At 46.6% G+C, this 24,919-nt stretch overlaps 1 protein-coding gene across 4 annotated transcripts; it reads right to left on the reverse strand.

The window, feature by feature from the left end:
• Nucleotides 1-12,877: 12,877 nt before the first annotated feature.
• Nucleotides 12,878-23,485, reverse strand: SMIM12 (small integral membrane protein 12). Of its 4 annotated transcripts, XM_053575165.1 has the most exons (3): nt 23,359-23,485; nt 15,217-15,348; nt 12,878-13,850 (listed from the first exon to the last, which is right to left on the reverse strand). In XM_053575165.1, exon 3 carries the CDS (start codon nt 13,843-13,845, stop codon nt 13,567-13,569), a length of 279 nt encoding a protein of 92 aa, XP_053431140.1. In that variant the 5' UTR covers nt 13,846-13,850; nt 15,217-15,348; nt 23,359-23,485; the 3' UTR covers nt 12,878-13,566. The 4 variants fall into 4 exon arrangements, with proteins under 4 accessions (XP_053431140.1, XP_053431139.1, XP_053431141.1 ...); XM_053575164.1 differs by lacking the exon at nt 15,217-15,348 and having other exon boundaries at nt 23,359-23,469; XM_053575166.1 differs by lacking the exons at nt 15,217-15,348; nt 23,359-23,485 and adding an exon at nt 22,683-23,280.
• Between the last annotated feature and the right edge of the window lie 1,434 nt (nt 23,486-24,919).

Consider the following 24,919-nt stretch of genomic DNA (forward strand, 5'->3'; position numbering starts at 1 on the left):
CAAGCCCAGTCAGAACAAAATGACCTATTTTTAAAGATTTTTACAGCCTTCTTCAGTCTCACCCCCCACACCCTTCCAGGATCTCAGGCCTTCTGCTGGGAAAGGTTTTCTCATGTCTGCTCACATACCTCAGCTGTACCCTAAACACATTTCCCGCTGTCCCTGGCCACTCTGCTCTGAATGATAACCTTCAATAGGCTTACAAATGCTTTATCTTCCCGGAGTCGATAATCACAATTCACTCAGCTTCCTCTGTATTGCAAAAAGCAAAGGGAAGCAAGAGAGCATGGGAGGAGGAGGCCTCGTTTATCTCTGGGGCCCAGCTGGACTAGGGAAAGGCCGTCCCAGGTCGCATCTCCCCACCACACCTTGCCTCTCCAGAAGCTAATCCCAGAGATCAAGACCACCTCCAAGCATTAGGAAAGCGGCAAGAGGGGGAGCTAATGTCTTCTATGGAGCGAGGCACCATGCCAAGAGCTTCCCCCTCGGTTACTTGGTGAAGCAGGTAGTAAATCCTCGTATTAAAGACTAGGACACAGCTGGGCACGGTGGCTGACACCTGTAATCCTGGCACTCTGGGAGGTGGAGGTGGGTGGATTGCTTGAACTCAGGAGTATGAGACCAGCCTAAGCAAGAGCAAGACCCCATATCTACTAAAAATAGAAAAACTAGCCTGGCCTAGTGGTACATGCCTATAGTCCCAGCTACTCAAGAGGCTGAGACAAGAGGATTGTTCAAGCCCAAGAGTTTGAGGTTGCTGTGAACTATGATGCCATGGTACTCTACCCAGGGTGACGGAGTTAGACTCTGTCTCAAAAAAAAAAAAAAAAAAGACTAGGAGGCCGAGCGTGGTGGCTCACACCTGTAATCCCAGCACTCTGGGAGGCCAAGGTGTGTGGATTGCCTGAGCTCACAGGTTCGAGACCAGCCTGAGCCAGAGCGAGACCCCACTTCTAAAAGTAGCCAGGCATTTTGGTGGGCACCTGTAGTCCCAGCTACTTGGGAGGCTGAGGCAAGAGAATTGCTTGAGCCCAAGAGTTAGAAGTTACTGTGAGCTGTGACACCACGGTACTCTACCAAGGGTGACAAAGTAAGATTCTGTCTCAAAAAAAAAAAAAAAAAAGGATCAGGACACAGAGAGGTTAAGTCCCTTAGTCCAGGGTTACATAGCTAATGAGAGGCTGAGCCGCACTACCCACAGCCTTGCTTGGCACTGGGGAACAGATTTAGATATATGGGACTGCCCCTCTCCTTTCATACCTGCTCTTAGGAACCCCATTCTCATATCCCAAGATCCAGGCCTGCCAGCAGCCCTTCTCCAGAATTGTTCTCCACTTGCAACAAAGTGGCCAGATCAGCCTCAGGCCATTGTGGCGTGGGGTGAGGGGGTACAGGTCAAGAAGTGACAACTCATTCATTCTCTCCTGGCCACTGGCATCTGAGAGCTCAGTCAGAAGCTCCAGGTTCAAAGGGTCCAAGGGCCCGGGAATCAAGAAGAACAAAGAGGCCTCTGGAGCCGGGAGGAATAAGGAAGTGGCAGGCCCTCACTGACTTTCCCACCCTCCACTTTCCAAGGGGAAGAAAGGGAAGCACAAAGCTGGGAGCTACAGTTGTGGGTGACAAGAGCTCCACCGCAGCAGACCTGGGCTTCACTCCCGGCATGACCACCTGGGCAATGTACAACTCAGACAGTTACGACTTTACCTTGGGGCTGTTTCCTTATCTATGAAACGGAGAAACAACGCCTGCCTTGAAGGGCTCTCAAGAGGAATGAGATAGAGTGAAGCACCCAGCCCACGGCTTACCCTAAAACTCAGTGAGCACACAGTTTTCCTTCTCTTCTTTTCTGGGATATACCTGTCTTGGGTTCCCAAGACTAAAGAGGTCTACAGGAGGAGGAGGGTTGCTGCCTCCTAGCCCTTTCCCAGAAGCAGGGAATCTGCAATCCTGGGATTCATGGAACTAGCTGGGCAGAAGGCCACAGGTTGCTGGACCTAAAGCATCCACCCCTCCTGCCTCTCCAATGCTGGTTCCTGGGCCCTGGGGGAACAAAAGGCCAGGTAAGACCTGAGGCTGCTGATGCCTGAGAGGGACACAGGGAGCTAGCAAGGGCTGTGCACCCTCAGAGGCCCCTGAGATGACCCCTAGCCCACCAAGTGGGGCTGCACGTAAGAACGATGGGGAGGTGGGCTCCACTTGTTGTCTGGGGTCAATTCTGATTCCTAGAAAGCTTCTGGTCCACTTCTCCACCCTGCACTCAGGCTTTTATCAAAAAACACACGTGCTAAAAGGGAAAACTCTCCACTAGACTATCAGCCCGAAACAACCCAATCAGGCAGGTAAATCTGGAAAAAATAATAGAAGTGATGTTTGGATTCTCAGTGTTGTTTCTACCACTCCCTGCCGGAGTTGCAGACCTCAGCTAAAACAAAAGCAGCGGTGTTACCCCCTTCAAAGCCAGTGTACCCCCATCGCGAGGGCCTGGAGCTCCAGCCTTGAGGCGGAAAGGAGTTGAGGCTTTGATAAGGCAGGGGAAGGATGGGACAGTACAGGGCTGACTGTTCCTTCACCCCAGGGACCACAGGGATAATCAGTTCACAGAGCCTTCCGGGAGTTCCCACCCTAAGGCTTCCAGTGGAGAGGAGGAGCCAGCACCAGCCTCTCCCCAGGGTCAAGTGAGAGGCCAGGGCCCAGAGGACCCTGCCCTCAGTAGGCTGAGCACCTCTTCTCTATGGAGGCCAAATCGCATCCCCTCAAAATGCATATGTTTAAGTCCCAAACCCCAGTACTTAATAATGTAATGTATCTAGAGATAGGTTTTAAAAGATGTGATTAAGTTAAAATGAGGCCATTAGGGTAAATCTAATCTAATTGCACTGGTGTCTTTATAAGAGGAAATTTCTTTCTTTTTTTTTTTTTTTTTTGAGACAGAGTCTCAAGCTGTTGCCCTGGGTAGAGTGCTGTAGCATCACAGCTCACAGCAACCTCCAACTTCTGGGTTTAAGCAATTCTCTTGCCTCAGCCTCCCAAGTAGCTGGGACTACAGGTGCCCGCCACAATAGCCCACCCGGCTATTTTTTGGTTGTAGTTGTCATCGTTGTTTGGCGGGCCAGGGCTGGATTCGAACCCACCAACTCTGTTGAATGTGGCTGGCACCTTAGCCGCCTGAGCTTTAGGTGCCGAGCCTACAAGAGGAAATTTAGGCACAGAGACACTTTGCCACAGCATTACTGTAGACCTCAGTTTCCCCTCTACATTTAAACACCCCTTCTCAGAGCCCAGAGAGAAACCAGCACTGGAGGGGCAAGAAAAATGGATGCTTTAGGTCCAGCCACCTGCTGCCTTCCACCCAGCTAGTTCCACAGGGTAGTATGCTCAAAGGGATAACCACGTGAGAGGCAGCAAAAGGGTGGCTGTCTGTAGTCAGTGAGAATAGCCTCGGGAGAACCCTGCCAGCACCTTGAACGTTCAGCCTCCACAACTGTGAGAAATAAATTTCTGTTGTCTAAGCCACCCAGTCTGTACCATTTCACTGTGGCAGCCCTAGCAAGATAGCTCCCCTGGCAAGATAGCTCCCCTGGCTTAGTGGAAGGATCTAAGGAAAGGTCTAGGAGCCCTTCCTCCTCCCCAACTCCCAGCTGACACTCACAGTGGGACAGTGAACCAAGAGCCACAATAATCTAGGTAGTGTCCCTCTGGTCCAGCCCCACCCCTCAGCTTCTCCAGCCTCCTCTAGAATCTCCATCTGCCTGGAGGCCAACCAGTGAGGTTGAGCAGGGCTGCATAGGTCTGGGGGACCCAGCTGGAGCTGGGCGTGGAGGGTGCTGCAAAACCCCTAGGCGGTGCAGGTCTGGGGGTGGAAGGTACTACAAAACCTCTAGGCAGTGCAGGCCTGAGGAGAGGGAGGCAGTGAGACAAGCCTTTGGAGCTGAGGATCAGGGTACCCTCACCACTCCCTAGCCCCCTGCCACAGCATTATGCAGACCTCAACTTTCCCTCTACATTTGAACACCCCTTTTCAGAACCTAGAGAGAAACCAATGTCTTAAAGCATGGCTAAATGTACGGAATAGTAAAAATACTACTGATCACAACCGACTTTTCCTAAGTGCTACCTGTATGTGAGTCGGTGTTCCAGATGCCTTGGCATTTTTCTTTCATCCTCACGATGATGCTGTAAGTAATACATTAGCCCCACTTGACACAAGATTGAGACACTGAGAAGTTAAGTGGCTTCCCAGAGGACATACTGCTGCAAGCCGCAGTGCTGGGGTTTGAACACAGGCAGTCTAACTCCAGAGCTGAGTTTCTGGCAGGTGGGGGTGGGAGCTGAGATCTAAGCCCATTAAGGTGCCAGCATATGTCAGAGAGGCAAGAGCAAGCCAAGGACAGGCCCTTAGGGACAACAGCAGCTGAACAATCCACCTTGTCATCCGTGGACAAATTATAAACACATGGGACTTCCATCTGTGGGAAAGTCTGTGACCTCCTACCCTCCTGCACGTGGGGAAACAGCTTGATGAAGGTCAAAGAAGCAGAGCTACCCCAAGAGTTTATCTTTGCACTGGGAAAATGCGACTGGGAAGGGGCAGGAAGAGCAGGCTGAGGCCTTCAGCAGAGGTTAAGTCACGTGAGCCACCGCCGCCATAGGGGCTGTGGCTGTAGCTGTGCCTGGTGGCCAGCAGATGCTCAGGGTGTTTCCCCTCATCAGCAAGTCAACCCCTCTGCAGGCCAGGAGCTGACCTTGGTTTGGTGTGATGAAGAGATAAAAGGGGGTGGGTGGGGGGAGAGGGGAACAGCTACGGTCGCAGCTTTGCCAAGAATCCTGTGTTATCATTGTGGGGGCCAATTCCAATCCAGCCACATGGGGAGGATCAGAGCTTTTCTCCCTTCTGTTTGATCTTGAGGGTGAGGGACAAGAAAAGAGGGCTTCAAATAAATACCAGGAGTCAGTACCGTCAGCTTCTTGATGACATGAGAAATCAGAGCCTACTCCATTTCTATTCTCAAGGCTTCCAGGCCTCACCTGCCACCCTGCCTCACTGTCAAAGGCCCTGGGGTGGGGGGGGAGGCATGACGGGAGAAGGGAGACAACCCCGTGACACTTGAGAAGCAGCAGCAGCTCCTACAAGCTCCCCGGGAAGCCATTCCCACTCCTTCCCAGGATTTCTTTCTCCCACTGGGTTGGCCCAGGGGTCCGTGGAGAGGCTGCTGGGGAGCTACACCTGGGAGTGCATTACCTTATGTGGTTCCCTGGGCTCAGACCCAGGGCCTTGCCAGATTCCTTGGAGTTTCCCCATCCACCCTGCTGAGCTGCCACAGAGCTTTGATCACTGCTACACGAAGGGTTTCCTGAATGCTTTCCTGAGGACATTGTTCCCCAAAGCAGAGTCAACGGGGTCAAATTCATCATGGGCTATGCTGATCCAGGTCCTACCCAGTGGGGAAATGCAGCCCTCAGACCAAGCCCCACTTCCCCTGGGAAAATGAAGCCAGTAGTTTCTTCGAGTTTAGCTCATTACCAGCTTAGGGGAAGGCAGAGCTGGAGAAAAGCACCTCTGCCTTAGCTCTAAGCAGCCGGGGTCCTCAAAGCACACACCTGGCAGCCCTGCTCCCTACCCTCCAGAGAGGCTTGTCTGCAACCCAGTCCCACACCTGCTCCATCTCAGAATCCCACCACAGCCGCTTAATTCATTCAACATTGATGGACAATGACCCTGTGTACTCTGTAAGGGGCAGAAAGGTAAGACTTGGTCCTGGCCCTCTGGGAAGTCATTCACACTGGGAAGTCAATGCCAATCCCAGTGTCTTACCAACAGATGTTAGAGCAGAGGAATGAACACAGGCCTGGGGCGCAGAGCAGCAAAGAGCAGCTCTGCCTAGGGAAGCTGGACAGGGACCCCGTTGCTAAATCTCGTAGTATAACCAGGAGCTCACCCGGTAGCCAGTGAGGGAAGAATGAGGAAGGCGCGATGCAAAAGGCACGTGGAGGCATCAGGTTTGCAGGAGCCCAACAAGCTCAACAAGTGGCAGAAATGAGATTCTGTCATGGGGACTGATGTCAGATGAAGCTGAAGGTGTTGGCTGGGGGCAAGCTGGAGAAAGATGTCACATCGCACACAAGAGGCTTTGGTCTTTTTTTCTGTGAGGCACCAGGAAGGTCTTTAAGGAGGAGTAACCTCATCAAATGTGTTTTAGAAAATGCTGGCAGATGTGGAGAATTTTCAGAATGAGATCAAAAGTTTAGGCAAGAGATAGTGAGGGCCTAAAGCAGCAAGTGAGATGGAGAGCAGAGGATGGATTCCAAATGTTGAAGAGGGTCGTCGCAGGTAAGTGATGGAATCCATGAGGGGGGATGTGGGTTGGTGTGGGGGGGAAGAGTCAAAAACAACTTGAGCAATGAGATGGACTCCATGCCAGACAATGTACTAGATATTTTGAAAATATTACCTCCATCTTGGCCAGGAGCCCTGGCTCATGCCTATAATCCTAGCACTCTGGGAGGCCGAGGCATGTGTATTGCTTGAGCACAGGCGTTCGAGACTAGCCTGAGCAGGACCAAGACCCCACGTCTACTAAAAACAGAAAAACTAGCCAGGCCTGGTAGTGCATGCCTGTAGTCCCAGCTACTTGGGAGACGGAGGCAAGAGAATTGCTCAAGCCTAAGAGTTTGAGGTTGCTGTGAGGTATGACGCCACAGTACTCTACCCAAGCTGACAGAGTAAGACTGTCTTTAAAAATAAAAGTTAAAATATATATATATATATATTACCTCAATCTTTACAACTCTGTACAGGAAGCAAAATTAGCTCCATTATACAAATGATGCTTAGTAAAGTAAATCTCTAGTCACACAACTAGATTACAGAGATAGGCTTCAAACCCAGGTCACCACTGTAACCATCACACTCCGTGGGAAATCCAGCCAGAGAGGGACAGCACGCTGTTTCAGATAATCATCTGGAGTTGAGGGGGAAACTCAGACTAGAGATAGACATTTGGGAGTCAGCAAGGTAGAGAATGGTGGTGGTGGAAGCCATGAATGAGGCTAAGACTGCCCAGCAAGAAAACAGGCAAGGATGAAGCTGAAGAACGTCTACATTCAGAACAGGAAGGAGCAGTGACAGGGCAGAGAGGTGCACAGGACATTGAGATGGAGGTGAGGTCAAAGGAGAATTCCACAAAGACAGCATCAAATACCAGAGCTAGAACCTGACTAGGACCAAGACAAGGATCCGAGACCTGCGATTATGAAGGCTTTGACCCAAACTGGCTTTACCGCTGTAGCAGTGGAGGCAGAGGGCAAGCAGCAAAGGGCTGTGATGAGTACAGGAGGAGGCTGGGGACTTAAGGAGCTTGGTTTAAAAACAGAGCATCTTGGGTGACTGGTGGGATCACACCTACAGTGCATCTTACAAGGGTACCTGTGAAACTTACTGGATGTAAAGTATAAATGTCTCAACACAATAACTAAGAAAACGCCAGGAAGGCTATGTTAACCAGGTTGATGAAAAGATGTCAAATGGTATATAAAACCAGTGTATGGTGCCCCATGATTGCAATAATTTAATAATAAATTAAGAAAAAAAAACAGCATCTTGCAATGCCACAGACTAGGCTGTTTCCAGAGAGGGCCAGCAGTGTGGTTATGCCAATTGCTCCAGCTGCACTTGGCAGCTCAGGCTCAGAAGTGAGAAGAAATGGACAGCAGAGCCAGCACCAGCAGTGGGGGACGGGGGCAGCAAGAGAGGTTACAGGGCGCAAAGGACTTTGGACTCTTCTAGACAGAAAAGCTGCCCTTGCCGGAACACTAATAAAGATTTTTTAAACTCTCAATCATTTGGAGGGTCCATTTGGCATTTTTTTTTTTTTTTTTTACAGTTTTTGGCCGGGGCTGGGTTTGAACCCACCACCTTCGGCATATGGGGCTGGCGCCCTACTCCTTTGAGCCACAGGCGCCGCCCTCCATTTGGTATTTTTTAACAAAAAACAAAGCCAGAGTTTACCTTTGCCTTATGTAAAAAGGATGTGTGAACAGATAACTAATGTTAACAAATTTCATTCAAAAAGAATAAACTGCTTTTAAGTACATCAGAGGCACTGCTGGAATAGGATGAAAACTGATATACCAATTACTAATTACTCTTTACTCTTCAAACTGATTCCCCCACAGGCTTCTATTTAGCAAATACTTTAAAAGAGACTGTGTACAGAAAAGGAATAAAAGCCTATTCATTTTTATTTCTTTATTCAGTCTGGCTGCCATCCCAATTAGTTAAAAGGGAGGTTTCACCGGCCTTAACATCCAGCACTTGGTGTTTTCAAAGCACTACAAATTGGTCCCTCACTCTTCACACTACCAGCAGGAACACACGAGCATCCCCATTGTGCAGGCAAACCAAGGCCAGGAAAGGTGACACACACTACTCCAGCTTCCCCCATTTTCTTGCCTCCAAGTCCAAAGTGGTTTTCTCCACCCATTCTCCTGATCCATAACCTCTTGGGCACCTCTCCCCCCATTTCTCATCTCTGACTTTGCAGACTGATGAAACTACTACTTAGTAACACCAGTCTGAATCCCCTGTCCACACTGGTTCTTATGCAAGGCAGTGCTTTCTGTAAAATATTCCAAAGAAGCCCTCAGCCACCAGGCCTGTGAGGGTCCCAGTTACCCTTCAGCCAAGATTCCCCTCTCCTCTAGATCCCCACCTCACCAGGACCACAAGGACACTTGTAACTACTTCAGGAAACATTGGCTCTTCCTGAAATAAAACTAAAGCAGCCAACATTCATCAAGCACCTACTGGTTGCCACAAACTGTGCTAAGTAGCGTATACACATTATCCTCACAACAACTCAACAAACATGTACTCATTTAACGCATGACGATATGGAGGTTCAAAAAGGCTAAGTGACTTGCCAAGGTCACCCCATTAGTCCTTGAGGCACTATTCATAACTTACGTCTGTCGGACTCTAGAATCCATTTTATTTTTACTCTACTACACTGCCCTGATCACCACTCTGTAAGTACTTAGGGACCCTCACCCAAGGAGAAAAGAAAAAGTGAGGCATTTCATTTTCACTGCCTGGCTCCGGAGTCACACTCTGCAAGGCTCAGAGTTTTACTCAGCCGACTGTCCCACCAGCCCAGGGCCCTGGGAAGCTGACAAGAAGCAAAGGGCTCCCTGGCAGGCTTGTCCTGGCAGCTGCCCAACTGAGTTGTGCTAACACAGCAACAGGCACAGGAAAGGGTCTAGAGAGAATGGAAAAGCACCAGACACCGCGCCGCTGGGGGAGAGAAGAGATTCCTGCGGTACTCAACAGGATAGCCCTGCTCAAAAGCTACCACTGTCATAGGAGGCTGGGAAGAGTGGGGGAAGGGAGTGCAGGAGGGCCAAGCAAAAAGCCCCAAGCATATCCACTTACTAATTCGTCTCAGTGAACTGTGACTGTTAGTCCAGTCAAACTGAGAATCACATGCCTTCAAGGTGAATTGGCAAGCATGGAAGAAAACCAGTCTGTGCCCTGGTTCATCCTAGCACCCTTGACACCTGTCTTTGCCCACATCCACATAAACTCTGCTTCCTAACATCACCTGAGCAGAGGCAAGAAAGGCTGCACTATCACACAGCTGTCCCAGCAGCAGATCTCAGCCAGCCCATGGGAAAGCACGATCTTGCTGAGAATATTAATAGACTGGCTGGCGGCAGAAATTCAGTGAGGACACACCCTAAGAAATGAAATTATTTAAAAGGGGCACAACCAAAGCGAAACTAGAAGAAGGGAGCAACTTGGATTTCCAAAAATAGGGTTTCCTCAACCACACACAGGGAGCAAGCACACCAAGGGAGACAGGGTTATTGTAAAACATCTGAAAATCCAAAATTGTCTGTGGGAAAAGCGTTTTGGTATTGTTTCTGAAGGCTTTTGGTCCTCAAATGTTTTTTTAGGTTGATTTTAAACTGCACGTATATGCAGGATGCCCAAAGTGTTGTGAGAGAAACCAGTGCTATGATCTAGTATTTGCCAGAAGTTGTTAGATTGCTAAAAATGCACACCTCTCACGTGTCATTAGAGAGAGGCGGTTTGAGAGGTTGCAAATTGGCATTTGTTGGGTCAAATTAACACCACAGGTATGTCAGCATGCTTAAAAAAATTTTTAATGTATTATCAACATTTAAAAATCAGAAGTACACACACACACACGCCCCTGTAATTTCTAGCATCTTAGAAAAATTGGGAGGCCAGGTGTGGATTGCTTTAGGAGTTCAAGACCAGCCTGAGCAAGAGCAAGACCAAGATCCTGTCTCTAAAAAATAAAATAGCCAGGCATTGTGGAGGGTGCCTATAATTCCAGGTACTTGGGAGCCTGAGGCAAGATCTCTTGAGCCCAAGAGTTTGAGGTTGTTGGGAGCTATGACACCATGGCACTCTACCAAGGATGACAAAATGAGATGAGAAGAGACCAAATGAGACGGAACGGGACAAGACGAGACGAAATGAGAAGAGAAGAGAAAAGAGAGTGGTGCCACTGGGTGAGCAGCACAAATAGGAAGATGATGAATCACTACTGCCCCCTTTCGGCAGGCCTGTACTTTCTAATTCCCAAACGGGCCAGCCTAGTGGCCCATTTAAGTCACGAGACTGACCCCTGCCGGCAGGAGGGTTTGGTACAAGCCCAGGGAAGAGATCCCAGGTGTGGTAATGCCCAAGACTGCCAGGAGGTGGCAGCACTGGCCCGTCAATGAGGCATGCCCATCAGCGGGCGCCTGTAACTTTCCAAACCATAAATCTCTTCCTTGTGTAACCAACAATCTTTCCCCGCTCTCCATACCAAAGACATTCCCTGGGGAAGCAACAGCAGCTCATTTCTGCATTCCCACTAGGCCTAAAGACACTGAGGACAAGCCATCAACTCAACCTGCTCTCTGCCTTCCACCTTCCGGGACCAGCACTTCCCACTCCAGAGCTGGCATCTCTACCCCCTCAGGAATTCCATCCTCACCCATCAGGTGAGAGAGATCCTGAGATAAGAAGCCCCTTTTAGAGTCAGATTTCATTCATCAAAGGCTCCCTACTTCCCTTTGCTCTCTTAAACAAGTCAGCTTCACCAAGAAACGGGTCTTCCTACCCTCTGCTCTCACTCCCTCACTCCCCTTACAACCTCACCAGCAATATGTAAGCCACTTAGGACAGACATTTGTATTATGCACCAAGACTCTACAATTGCTCATCCTCCGTGGCTCACGCCTGAAATCCTAGCACTCTGAGAGGCTGAGACTGGCCTGAACTACAGCAAGATCTCGTCTCTAAAAAAAAAAATAGCCTGGCTTTGTGGGGGGAACCTGTAGTCCCAGCTACTTGGGAGGCTGAGGCAAGAGAATCGCTTGAGCCCAAGAGTTGGAGGTTGCTGTGATCTGTGATGCCACAGAACTCTACCCAGGGTGACTGAGTGAGATTCTGTCTAAAAAAAAAAAAGATCAAGATCAAAAAACTGCTCATCCTATTCCATCCAAAACCAAGAAAAAAGCTTTATGTAACATATTCAATGCAGTATTTAAACCAGTGAACAACCAGAAACAATTCAAATATCCAGCAATAGAGAAATTGTTAAAAACAAACATGCTATGTTCCCACTTAAAGGGCAATTATGTAGCAGTAACAATTATCATGTGATAAGGTAGAAAAATAATTTAAATAATATGTAAAAATACATATACAATCAAATGTACAGTAACGATAACTATCTTTAAAACCTATGCAGAGAATAAGTAAAAGATAACAAAATGTGAACAGCTGCTTGTACGAAGAGCTGGAAGCACAGGAGACCTTTTCTTAATCCCTACCAAACTTCCTTTAATGTGCATGTATTATTTCTATAGAGAAACAGCATGTGTGTGTGTGTGTGTGTGATCTAATTTAGACTTGACGGTGTTGGGGGAACCGTTTCCCCTCCCCCTTCTCCTTTCCTCCTAAAACAAAAACACAAAAGATCTGGCTAGCCCACTCCCTCAGAAGTTCATGCCAAAGACCCTAACTTTCCAGGCAAGCTGTAGAATTTGCCCACCCCCTAGGCTCCATATAAAACAGTTGTCTAACTGTTCTAAGTAATGGTGTTATCCTATTCTGAACTTGGCTTTTCCAACAGTGGGACAAACCTATACTTTACAAATCTGCTGACCAAACCACTTCCAATATATACTATCTTCAACCAAACTGTTTGCCCATCCCCGAGGACCTCGGGCACAGACACCATCTTTGCACTGCCCGGGGTGTTGGGGCGGGGGGGGTCACTCTCCCTTTCAATAAACCTGGCTAGGCTCAGAGCCTGTAGCTCAAGTGACTAAGGCATCAGCCACATACACCAGAGCTGGGGGGTTTGAACCCAGCCCAAGCCTGCCAGACAACAATGACAACTACAACCAAAAAATAGCTGGGTGTTGTGGGGGGCGCCTATACTCCCGGCTACTCGGGAGACTGAGGCAGGAGAATCACTTAAGCCCAGGAGTTAGAAGTTGCTGTGAGCTGTGATGCCATGGCACTCTACCCGGGGCAACAGCTTGAGGCTCTGTCTCAAAATAAATAAACAAATAAACCTGGCCTGACCCTCTCCTCCGCAGCCTCGTTTCTGGGTGCCATCGTTTACATCTTTCAAAGGGTACTACTTTACATCTTTCAAAGGGTACTACAGCGTCTTGTTACCATGCTCTTGCAAACCTGTGCCTCCATGATTCAGTGCAACCAGGCTAGGACAACAAAGTTTCCAGCCCCCTTTCACTCCCCCGAAAGCCCTTAAACACCAGTGTTGTCCTGCCTCGAAATGCCTGAGCTTGCCTAACTCCTAAGGAGATCAAAAACACCATTTGGAAGATAGGATTCACTCCATGCAGTTCTTGGATGTCACTTTAATCAAGTTTTGCATTATACAGTGATGGGGGTGGATGATGGTGATTGTTTTCAAGCAAATTCACCAGGTACATGTTCCTCCCTCCCCCAAAGTGAGCAGCCTGGGCTTCCTTTGGAAGAACAGAAAAATGCTTTCCTTCCCCCATAGAATCCCATTCCTGAGCTGACAAGACAAAATTTCAGCAAGAATGAACACAAACGACAGGGCAAACTCATGAAGGGAGGCACACAGATTTCTGAATTCTTCCCAGTGCAAACTGGAACAGGACATGTAGGTATCCCTCCCAAAAGCAACACCTGAAAAGCCATTCCCACTTGAGGCCAAACCACCTCTCCACGGAGCCTGGCAGCCAATGTTCATTTCATAACATTCATCCCAGAAGTATACCCAGAAGCTGGAATGCCTGAGCAGTCGCGGCTACCACATTAACAGATACAGTCTTTTGGCCAGAACCCTCAAATGCCTTCCTCTTCACTGGCCCCTCAGCTGCTGCTATGTCTGCCTGGCCACCAAGAAGTAGCCAGTGTACGTGTAGCTGTATGGTGAGGGAGGGGCCGGAGTAAACAAAGCAAATCAGATGTGGGTTCTGGAGCCAAGTCGACATGGTGCCAGGACCAGTCAGGGCCCACAGTAGGGCCATAAAGACCTGTGTCCTCCATTAATTCTTCTCCGGGCGGTTTCTATTCAGGACAGCTTTAGGGGCAAATTCCAGCTTGTCTTTAAGGCTCACCACCTGGGTGTGGTCCTTGCCTAGCAGCTCATCCAGCTTCCGATCCTCCCGGCGCTCCGAGATGCTCTTTTCCTCTTCCACAGGCTGGGGATCCTTTCCCCTGATAAACCATTCCAGGTGGTAGCCCACTGCCCCGACCACAAAGGCCACAGGGAATGTGACATAGGGAGCGTAGGTACGTACCACGGTCCAAAACACTGGCCACATGACATCTGCAGAGAATAAAGGCACCATTAGGGAGAAACCAGCATCCTCTCTCCCAGCAAATACGGACAACCCACCAGGGCTCTCCATTTACCAGGCAAACTGGCACAACTTACTAAGCACCTACCTTGTGCACAGCAACGCAAGAGGATACCTAGCTTTATGCAAGAGGTGAATCTCTGAAAACATCTAGGAAATTTCAGAAGATTCAATTGTTGAAGAAGGGAGAAAAGATCTCTATTTTAGGTACTATACTCTGACAATTGAACACCTATGGATAGCAAGCAGTATTTACAACAGGTCTGCAAGGGGACTTCTCAGCCTTACCTAATAGACCTCTATGAAATTTCTCCATGAAACTTCACCAACATATACAAACCTACTCTGAATCTCCTGGCTCCACGATAATGAAAAGTAATTCATTCTCCTCTTGTTAAGTATAAGAAATATATTTAAACAGCCAAATCTATAATCCATTACCTGACTGTTCTGTTTTATGGACAGATATATAAGTAATGGTGTTATCCTATTCTGAACTTGGCTTTTCTAACAATGGGACAAACCTATACTTTACAAATCTGCTGACCAAACCATTTCCTGTATATCCTGTCTTCAACCAAACCCATACATTATAAGGTCCCGAAAATATCACAAACCCTATACATACTCTAGGTACCCTAGAACTTGAAAATGCTCTGTAAAAACTACTGAATAAGCCATGGCAGGGAGAAAAAAGGGAGTGGAATTGCTCCAAAGCCTCCTGAAATGAAGTAGGATAATATCAAAACAATGTAAAAACACACAAATTGGGTTAATGTAATGGTCATTTAAGCTCAAATGATTATCATTAATAATTATCAAAGATCATTCACAATTATCACAATGATAGTAACCATTTACCTTGTGCTAAGCACTTTACATATAATATCTCCTTTAATCCTCATGTCTATCATATGAGACAGACTGCATTATCAGAGGATTAAGCGACTTGCCCAAAAGTCTCAACTACAAGATCTTTCTAGTGATGCCCCTGTAAGTATTTCTCCAAAACAGCTATCTGTGGTCTAAACAATTGAAATCTCACCAAACAGAAGATAACCCTCTCCCTCTCTGTGGTTCCAATTCTCTTTGAAAGAATCCAGTGTTCTGTGGACCTAGAACTATAATGAACCATTATGAGAAAGATAAAGCTGCAGCAGCTCCAGGATTTCACTCCTGGTTCTTCATCCCAACACTAAGCAGTATGATGGACAATCTACACACCAACCATCATCTGAACCTCACCACACCCTCCTGATGTAGGAATTACTAACCCAGATTTTTGTCTAAGGCCACAAAGGCTCAAACGTATTATGTTAACTTGCCCAATCTCACCATAAGTGATCCTGAACCGAGGTCTCTCCAGCTTCAAAACCTAGGTTCTTGGGCGGCGCCTGTGGCTCAAGGGGGTAGGGCACTGGCCCCATATGCTGGAGGTGGCGGGTTCAAACCCAGCCTCAGCCAAAACTGCAAAAAAAAAAAAAAAGAAAGAAAGAAAGAAAAAAACGTAGGTTCTTTCTAGTGCAAAGAATATGTCACAGATAGATGTGTGGTTTCTGTCCAAATTCTCTGACTTCGAAAAAGCTTCCAGCAGTTTTTCCCCATATGTTTGGCATTTCATTACCTAGAAGATTTCCTCTTTGCAAACTCTGAGATTATACTCATAGATTCATGAAATTATAAGACAAAGTAGTTGTTAAAAGAGACATCCCTGAAGATGGCGGCCGAGTAACAGCTTCCCTGCAACTAGGCACGGTGAATCTGGGGAGATAAGACTGCAGGCATCTTTGGCTGGTGGGATCTGCCTATAATCATTCCTTTGAGGATACAGGGAGTCAGCAAGGGACTTCTGGACCCCGAGAGGAGGACAAAAACAGTGGAAAATTGGTAAATGGTTGCATATGTTGGATCAACCTAATCCTGCCGGCAGAGGTAAGTACAAGCCGCAGTGAGACTGCAAACCAGAAAGGCCTTACCTGTGAACTGTTTCGGTGTTTTTGGACTTGGCACTCAGTTGAACTGCCTTGGGGAGAGCCTGAGCAGGAGTGTGGAGAACTTTGGGCATTGTCTAGGAACCCAGACTGAGCCGCTGAGCCAGACACAGCTAATAGTGTTCTGCTGTGGGCCACAGGGAGCCATTATGAGAGAACTGCCCCGGCAAGCTCTGCCCTCAGGGTCACAGAGCAAGGATCGGGTGGGAGCTAGTAACCTAGTGACTGAGCAGCCTAAATGCAAGGACTGAGCTGCCTTACAGTCTTACTCCTCAGGGGCAGAATGAGACCGGTTTTGGCACACTAGAGCCTCGGGCTGTTGCCCTGGGCAGAGTGCCGTGGTGTCACAGCTCACTGCAACCGCAAACTCCTGGGCTTGAAGCCGCCCGGACCTCCATAAGAGCTGCGCTGTGACCCCTGACCAGCAACCCGAGCCCACCAGGCCTCCCCATGCCCTGACCAGGAACTGCGGGAGCTGTGCAACCCTGCGTCCTCCCTCCTGTACCCTCCCTGCCTCCACAGCGGTCCGCTTGTCTGCCCAAGGACTCTGGTAGCCGCATGCCCTCCGGAGCCCTCCCTGCCTCTGCACAGAGCCCTTCTCCTGGCCAGAGACTGCTGGAGCATTGGGCTCTCTGTGCCAAAGTCACTGGGCGCCAGGCACTCCCAGAACCGTGCACACCACCTCCCACCCTGTTGCTGGATCCAGGTGAGTCACACTCCGGAGCTGCTTCCACAACCAGAACTCCCTGGCTGGGGCAGCCCCAGAGGAACAACACAGGGTCACTCCTTACAAAGATCCAGCAACAATAGAGTGATCCCACTGGGGGTCTAATCTTGGAGAGACACCTCCCCAACTCTGAGGACAGCCAGAGGCAACAGTGAAAAACAACCATGAGGTAAAATCAACAGAAAAACTCTGGCAATATGAATAATCAGAGTAGATAAACTCCACCAAGGATCAATGGGGCAGACACAGCAAAAGATCCCATGCACAAACAAATAGCTGAGATGTCAGAAATCGAATTCAGAATCTGGATAGCAAATAAGATTGAATTAGAATTCCAAAAGTTATCTCAAGAATTCAATGGATTCAAAGACCAAATGACCAAAGAATTTGACACATTGAGACAAGAAGTTGCATCCCTCAAAGATCTGAGAAACACAGTAGAATCCCTCAGTAACAGAATGGAGCAAGCAGAACAAAGGATTTCTGACATTGAAGACAAAGCTTTCGAACGCTCCCAAACTCTGAAAGAGGAAGAGAAATGGAGGGCAAAAACAGATCACTCTCTCAGAGAGCTCTGGGATAATTCAAAGAAAACCAATATTCGTCTTATAGGGATCCCCGAAAGCGACGAAGTACCTTCACAAGGCACAGAGTCTCTTCTTCAAGAGATTATGAAGGAGAACTTTCCAGACATGCCAAGAGATCCTGAAATTCAGATAGCAGACAGTTTCAGAACTCCAGCACGACTCAACCCGAATAAGACATCCCCCAGACACATCATAATCAATTTCACTAAAGTTAATATGAAGGACAAAATTCTGAAAGCAGCCAGACAAAAGAAAACCATCACCTACAAGGGCAAGAATATTAGAATAACTGCAGATCTCTCTGCTGAAACCTTTCAAGCTAGAAGAGGATGGTCATCGACTTTTAATCTCCTAAAACAAAATAACTTTCAACCCAGGATCCTGTACCCAGCTAAACTGAGTTCATTTATGACAATGAAATTAAATACTTCAATGACATTCACATGTTGAAGAAATTCGCCATAACTAAACCAGCTCTCCAGGATACCCTCAGACCTATCCTCCATAAAGACCAGCATAATCCTCCACCGCAAAAGTCAACCCACCCAGAAAATTTTGATCAAATTCCAACTTCCACAGTCGCAAAAGGATTAAAAATGTCCACCGGACTCTCAAAAGGCTTATCAATATTCTCAATTAATGTGAATGGTTTAAATTGTCCTCTAAAGAGGCACAGGTTGGCTGACTGGATACAAAACTCAAGCCCGATATCTGTGCATACAAGAATCACATCTTACATTAAAAGACAAATATAGACTCAAGGGGAAGGGATGGTCATCTATACTCCAGGCAAATGGAAAGCAGAAAAAAGCAGGCGTTGCAAACCTATTCGCAGATGCAATAGGCTTTAAACCAACCGAAATAAGGATGGATCAGGATGGACACTTCATATTTGTTAAAGGTAATTAAAGGTAATACTCAATATGATGAGATTTCAATTATTAATATTTATGCACCCAACCAGAACACACCTCAATTTATAAAAGAAACTCTAACAGACATGAGCAACTTGATTTCCTCCAGTTCCATAGTAGTTGGAGATTTTAACACCCCTTTAGCAGTGCTGGATAGATCCTCCAAAAAGAAGCTAAGCAAAGAAATTTTAGATTTAAACTTAATCAGTCAACATCGGGACCTAACAGACATCTACAGAACATTTCATCCCAACAAAACTGAATACACGTTCTTGTCATCAGCCCACGGAACATACTCCAACATCGACCACATCCTAGGCCACAAATCTAACCTCAGCAAATTTAAAAAAATAGAAATTATTCCTTGCATCTTCTCAATGATCACGGAATAAAAGTTGAACTCAATAACAACAGGAACCTGCATTCCCATACAAAAACATGGAAGCTAAATAACCTTATGCTGAAGGATAGATGGGTTATAGACGAGATCAAGAAGGAAATCACCAAATTTTTGGAACAAAACAACAATCAAGACACGAATTACCAGAACCTCTAGGATACTGCAAAGGCAGTACTAAAAGGGAAATTTATAGCACTGTAAGCCTTCCTCAAGAAAACGGAAAGAGAGGAAGTGAATAACTTAATGGGACATCTCAAGCCACTGGAGAAGAACACTCCAACCCCAAACCCAGCAGAAGAAAAGAAATAACCAAAATCAAAGCAGAATTAAATGAAATTGAAAACAAAAGAATTATACAACAGATCAATAAATCCAAAAGTTGTTTTTTTGAAAAGACCAAGAAAATACATAAACCTTTGGCCAACCCAACCAGGAAAAAAAGAGTAAAATCTCTAATTTCATCAATCAAATGGTAATAATGAAATAACAGACCGCTCAGAAATTCAAAAAATCTTTAACGAATACTACAAGAAACTCTACTCTCAGAAATATGAAACTCTGAAAGAAATCGACCACTACCTGGAAGTATGCCACCTACCAAGACTTAGCCAGAATGAAGTGGAAATGTTGAACAGGCCTAGATCAAGTTCTGAAATAGCATCAACTATACAAAATCTCCCTAAAAAGAAAAGCCCAGGACCAGATGGCTTTAAGTCAGAATTCTACCAAACATTTAAAGAACTAGTACCTATATTACTAAACCTCTTCCAAAATATAGAAAAGGAAGGAATATTACCCAACACATTCTACGAAGCAAACATCGCCTTGATCCCCAAACCAGGGAAAGACCCAACAAGAAAATTATAGACCAATATCACTAATGAATACTGATGCTAAAATACTCAATAAGATCCTAACAAACAGAATCCAACAACACATCAAAAAAATTATACACCATGACCAAGTGGGATTTATCCCAGGGTCTCAAGGCTGGTTCAATATATGTAAATCTATAAATGTAATTCAGCACATAAACAAACTAAAAAATAAGGACGATATGATTCTCTCAATTGATGCAGAAAAAGCTTTTGATAATATCCAGCATCCCTTCATGATCAAAAAACTTAAGAAAATTGGTATAGAAGGGACATTTCTTATAATAGAGGCCATCTACAGCAAATCCACAGCCAATATCGTATTGAATGGAGTTAAATTGAAATCATTTCCACTTAGATCAGGAACCAGGCAAGGTTGCCCATTGTCTCCATTGCTCTTTAACATTGTAATGGAAGTTTTAGCCATTGCAATTAGGGAAGAAAAGGCGATCAAGGGTATTCACATAGGGTCATAAGAGATCAAACTTTCACTCTTCGCAGATGGTATGATCGTATATCTGGAAAACACTAGGGATTCTACTACAAAACTTTTAGAAGTGATCAAGGAATACAGCAATGTCTCAGGCTACAAAATCAACACCCATAAATCTGTAGCCTTTATATACACCAACAATAACCAAGCCGAAAAAACAGTCAAGGACTCTATTCCTTTCACAGTAGTGCCAAAGAAGATGAAATATTTGGGAGTATACCTAATAAAGGACGTGAAAGATCTCTACAAAGAGAACTATAAAACTTGAAGAAAAGAAATAGCTGAAGATGTTAACAAATGAAAAAACATACCATGCTCATAGCTGGGAAGAATCAACATTGTTAAAATGTCTATACTACCCAAAGCAAGATATAATTTTAATGCAGTTCCTATTAAAGCTCCATTGTCATATTCTAAAGATCTTGAAAATAAATACTTCGTTTTATATGGAATCAGAAAAAACTTTGAATAGCCAAAACATTACTCAGCAATAAAAACTTAACAGGAGGAATCACGCTACCAGACCTAAGACTGTACTATAAATCGACAGTGATCAAAACAGCATGGTATTGGCACAAAAACAGAGAAGTAGATGTCTGGAACAGAATACAGAACCAAGAGATGAATCCATCTACTAACCGTTATTTGATCTTTGACAAGCCAATTAAAAACATTCAGTGGGGAAAAGATTCCCTATTTAACAAATGATGCTGGGTGAACTGGCTGGCAACCTGTAGAAGATTGAAACTGGACCCATACCTTTCACCATTAACTAAGATAGACTCTCACTGGATAAAAGATTTAAACTTAAGACATGAAACTATAAAAATACTTGAAAAAAGTGCAGGGAAAAGTCTTGAAGGAATCGGCCTGGGTGAATATTTTATGAGTAGGACTCCCCAGGCAATTGAAGCAGTATCAAAAATACACTACTGGGACCTGATGATGAAACTAAAAAGCTTCTGCACAGCCAAGAACATAAGAAGTAAAGCAAGCAGACAGCCCTCAGAATGGGAGAAAATATTTGCAGGTTATACCTCTGATAAAGGTCTAATAACCAGAATCCACAGAGAACTCAAATGTATTAGCAAGAAAAGAACATGTGACCCCATCTCAGGGTGGGCAAGGGACTTGAAGAGAAACTTCTCTAAAGAAGACAGACACATGATCTACAAACACATGAAAAAAAGCTCATTATCCTTAATCATCAGAGAAATGCAAATCAAAACTACTTGAAGATATCACCTAACCCCAGTAAGAGTAGCCCACATAACAAAATCCCAAAACCAGAGATGTTGGCGTGGATGTGGAGAAAAAGGCACACTTCCACTAATACGTTCCTTCTGGAAGGATGTTTGGAGAATACTTAGAGACCTAAAAATAGACCTGTCATTCATCCTATAATTCCTTTACTAGGTTTATACCCAGGAGATCAAAAATCACAATATAACAAAGACATCTGTACCAGAATGTTTATTGCAGCCCAATTCATAATTGCTAAGTCATGGAAGAAGCCCAAGTGGCCATTGACCCATGAATGGACTAGCAAATTGTGGTACATGTATACCCTGGAATATTATGCAGCCTTAAAGAAAGATGGAGACTTTACCTCTTTCATGTTTACATGGATGGAGCTAGAACATATTCTTCTTAGCAAAGTATCTCAGGAATGGAAGAAAAAGTATCCAATGTATTCAGCCCTACTATGAAGCTAAATTATAGCTTTCACATGAAGGCTATAACCCAACTATAGCACAAGACTATGAGGAAAGGGCCAAGGAAGGGGAAGGGAGGGGGGAGGTTAGGGTGGAGGAAGGGCAATGGGTGGGGCCACAACTACGGTGCATCTTAGAATGGGTACAGGCGAAACTTACTAAAGGCAGAATACAAATGTCTACATACAATAACTAAGAAAATGCGGTGGCTCAAGCGGCTAAGGTGCCAGCCACATACACCTGAGCTGGCGGGTTCAAATCCAGCCCAGGCCCACCAAAGAACAATGACAGCTGCAACCAAGAAATGGCCAGGCATTGTGGGGTGCCTGTAGTCCCAGCTACTTGGGAGGCGGAGGCGGGAGAATCGCTTGAGCCCAGGAGTTGGAGGTTGCTGTGAGCTGTGATGCCACGGCACTCTACCCAGGGTAAGAGCTTGAGGCTCTGTCTCAAAAAAATAAATAAATAAATAAATAAATAAAAAGGTAAAAAAATAAAAAAAAAGAAAAAAGAAAATGCCATGAAGGCTACATTGAACAGTTTGATGAGAATATTTCAGATTGTATATGAAACCAGCACATTGTACCCCTTGATTGCACTAATGTACACAGCTATGACTTAACAATAAAAAAAAGAGACATCCCTGAAGAATCCCAAACCTAATACTTGTTCATTTTATTTCCACCTTTCCTGTAAGCAAGTTGTCTTTTTTTTTTTTTAAGTAAATGCTTTTCCTAAACAGCAACTCTAATTCGGATTTCCAATTTATCTTAAAATATATCAAGCCTGAGTCCACAACTAATATTCTCTCTCACACACAGGCAAGGTCTCTCTGCTGCCCCGCTCACATGCTAATCATTCCTAAATAAGTCAATTCGTTAATTTATCCAACACTTATAATCACTTGCTCTGTGTCAGGCACTGTGCTGGCTTACCCAACTTGTCAGCATTTCTGAAAACACTTTAGGCTCCAAGAGGGCAAAGACCATGTTTGTCTAGCCCCATTGTACCCTCCTCATCTCCCCACCTCTACCACCCTGCCCAGCACAAAGTGCTCAAAAAAAAATTGTTGACAGAATGAATAACAGTTCGAGCAACTCACTGGTGTAAAAGCACAGCAGTCATCCATCCACTCTACCTCAAAAGGTGGCAGGAACACAGCAGACGCTTTTGCTGATTACAAGAGGCTAGATACTCTCTGTTAAGTCATCCCCGGGATACCATAATGGAAAAGGTGAAAGTGTCTCACAAATACTGTGACGCCATTTCCAGCCCCGCACGGAGGGAGTTGCCAAAGCGTCAAGTAAAGGTCAACTGGGTTGCCGAGAAACCTTCCCGTGTGCCAGGGGACCGGAAGAAGTAGTCCCATATTCAGCAACTGTTGACAAGGACAGAGGCGGCCTGGGAAAGTGGAAGAATTAACCGTGACAGTCTCTCGAGCCCAGTACAGGGATAGGAGCACAAGTGAGGACAGGATCCAAATAGCTACCGTTGTCCTCTGAGATTCCCTCCCCAGCCCCTACCCCGCCGCACTCATGGCCTTGTCAATGTCGGTCCTTACTGAGGCGCCCGAGGCCGAGAAGCCCTGGCTGTCGAAGGCCAGCCGGGCTCCCAGACTACTCATCAGAGCATCGGGAAGAGAGGGAGCCGTCAGCCTGGCCGGGGCCGGAGCAGACACTAGCGATCGCCCTCCCCGACTCGGAGGTTACGGCCTGGGGAACGGCCGGCCCGGCAGCCGCTCCGGGGAAAGGAACTGCCCGCAGGGACCGCTTGCTCACCTACGGCTAAGCCCGCACTCGTGGGCCCAGCCCGCTCTCCGCCCGCTTGCCGGGAGCACCACGTCGCGGCTCCCAGCGGCCCCCGGGGCCTTGCCCGTAACCCCACCCACGGGCCGGGGAATCTCTCTAAGCACAGGGATTGGCTGAGCTCCAGCCACAGGACGGGAGGTAGCTGGGTGTCCGCAACGCGGCTCACGGTGCTAAAAAGGGCATAGTGCCCCCTCGTGTCCGGGAGGCTTCCCAGTGACATCGCAACGCGCTTTTCCCGTGGAAAAAGTGAAAGGTCATCTAATCTTTTATTCAATTCACTTTTTTTTTTCTTTGAGACAGTCTCACTCTATGCCCCGGGCTACAGCGCAATGCCGCAATCACAACCAATTGCAACCTCAAACTCCTGGGCTCGAGTAATCCTCCTCCATCAGCCTCCGGACCAGCGGAGACTACAGGCACCCCACCACCACCACGCCCAATTCAGTTTTCTTTTTTTTTTTTTTAAGATGGGATTCGCTATGATCCTCAGGCTGACCTCAAAATCCTGCTTTCAGGCGATCCTCCCACCTCAGCCTCCCAAAGTGCTAGGATTACAGGTGTGAGCCACCACGCCTGTCCCTTTGTTTTGTTTTGTTTTGTTTTGAGACAGGGTCTTACTATGTCGCCCTCGGTAGAGTTCTGTGGCATCACAGCTCACAGCAACCTCAAACTCCTGGGCTCAAGCGATTCTCTTGCTTCAACCTCCCAAGTAGTTGGGACTACAGGCGCCCGCCATAATGCCTGGCTATGTGTTGTTGTTGTTGTTGTTGTTGTTGTTGCAGTTGTCATTGTTGTTTAGCAGGCCCAGCCTTCGGTGAATGTGGCTGGCGCCTTTAACTACTATGCTACAGACACTGAGCCCACCACGCCTGGCTTCAATTGATTTTCTTTTTTTTTTGCAGTTTTTGGCCGGGGCTGGGTTTGAACCTGCCACCTCCGGCCACTCCTTTGAGCCACAGGCGCCGCCCTTCAATTAATTTTTTTAATTAGGCATCTTCTAAGACTGAGGTCTGGGCCCACAAATACAAAAGGCATGCTCCCTGACCTCAAGAATCTCTGCTTAGTGTAGCAGAAGGAAAGTCCTGAAAGGGAGTAAAAAATGATTTCTGGGGTGGTGCCTGTGGCTCAAGGAGTAGGGCACCAGTCCCATATGCCAGAGGTGGCAGGTTCAAACCCAGCCCCGGCCAAAAAGCACAAAAAAAAAAAAAAATCATTTCTGTCTTTTTAAAACCTCTCCCACTCTTTAGGGGAATTAAAACCCACATCCTCCACCCCCAGCTAGTTTTTCTATGTTTAGTAGAGATGGGTTCTCACTCTTGTTCAGGCTGGCCTGCAACTCCTAAGCTCAAGCAAACCTCCCTCCTGTGCCACCTACAGTGCTAGGATTACAGGCATCAGCCACTGTGCCTGGCCTATTTTAATTTTCTGAGATGGGGTCTCACTCTGTCACCCAGGCTACAGTACAATGGAGTTATCAGAGCTCACTGCAACCTCAGATTCCTGGCCTCAAGCGAGCCTCCTGCGTTGGCTT

This window comes from Nycticebus coucang, chromosome 22, assembly GCF_027406575.1.
Source record: "Nycticebus coucang isolate mNycCou1 chromosome 22, mNycCou1.pri, whole genome shotgun sequence".
In the NCBI taxonomy this organism is placed as follows: Eukaryota; Metazoa; Chordata; class Mammalia; order Primates; family Lorisidae; genus Nycticebus; species Nycticebus coucang.

Bases quoted from the DNA above. Each gene is read 5' to 3' on its own strand.
- SMIM12 (XM_053575165.1), bottom strand. From the start codon at position 13,845: ATGTGGCCAGTGTTTTGGACCGTGGTACGTACCTACGCTCCCTATGTC.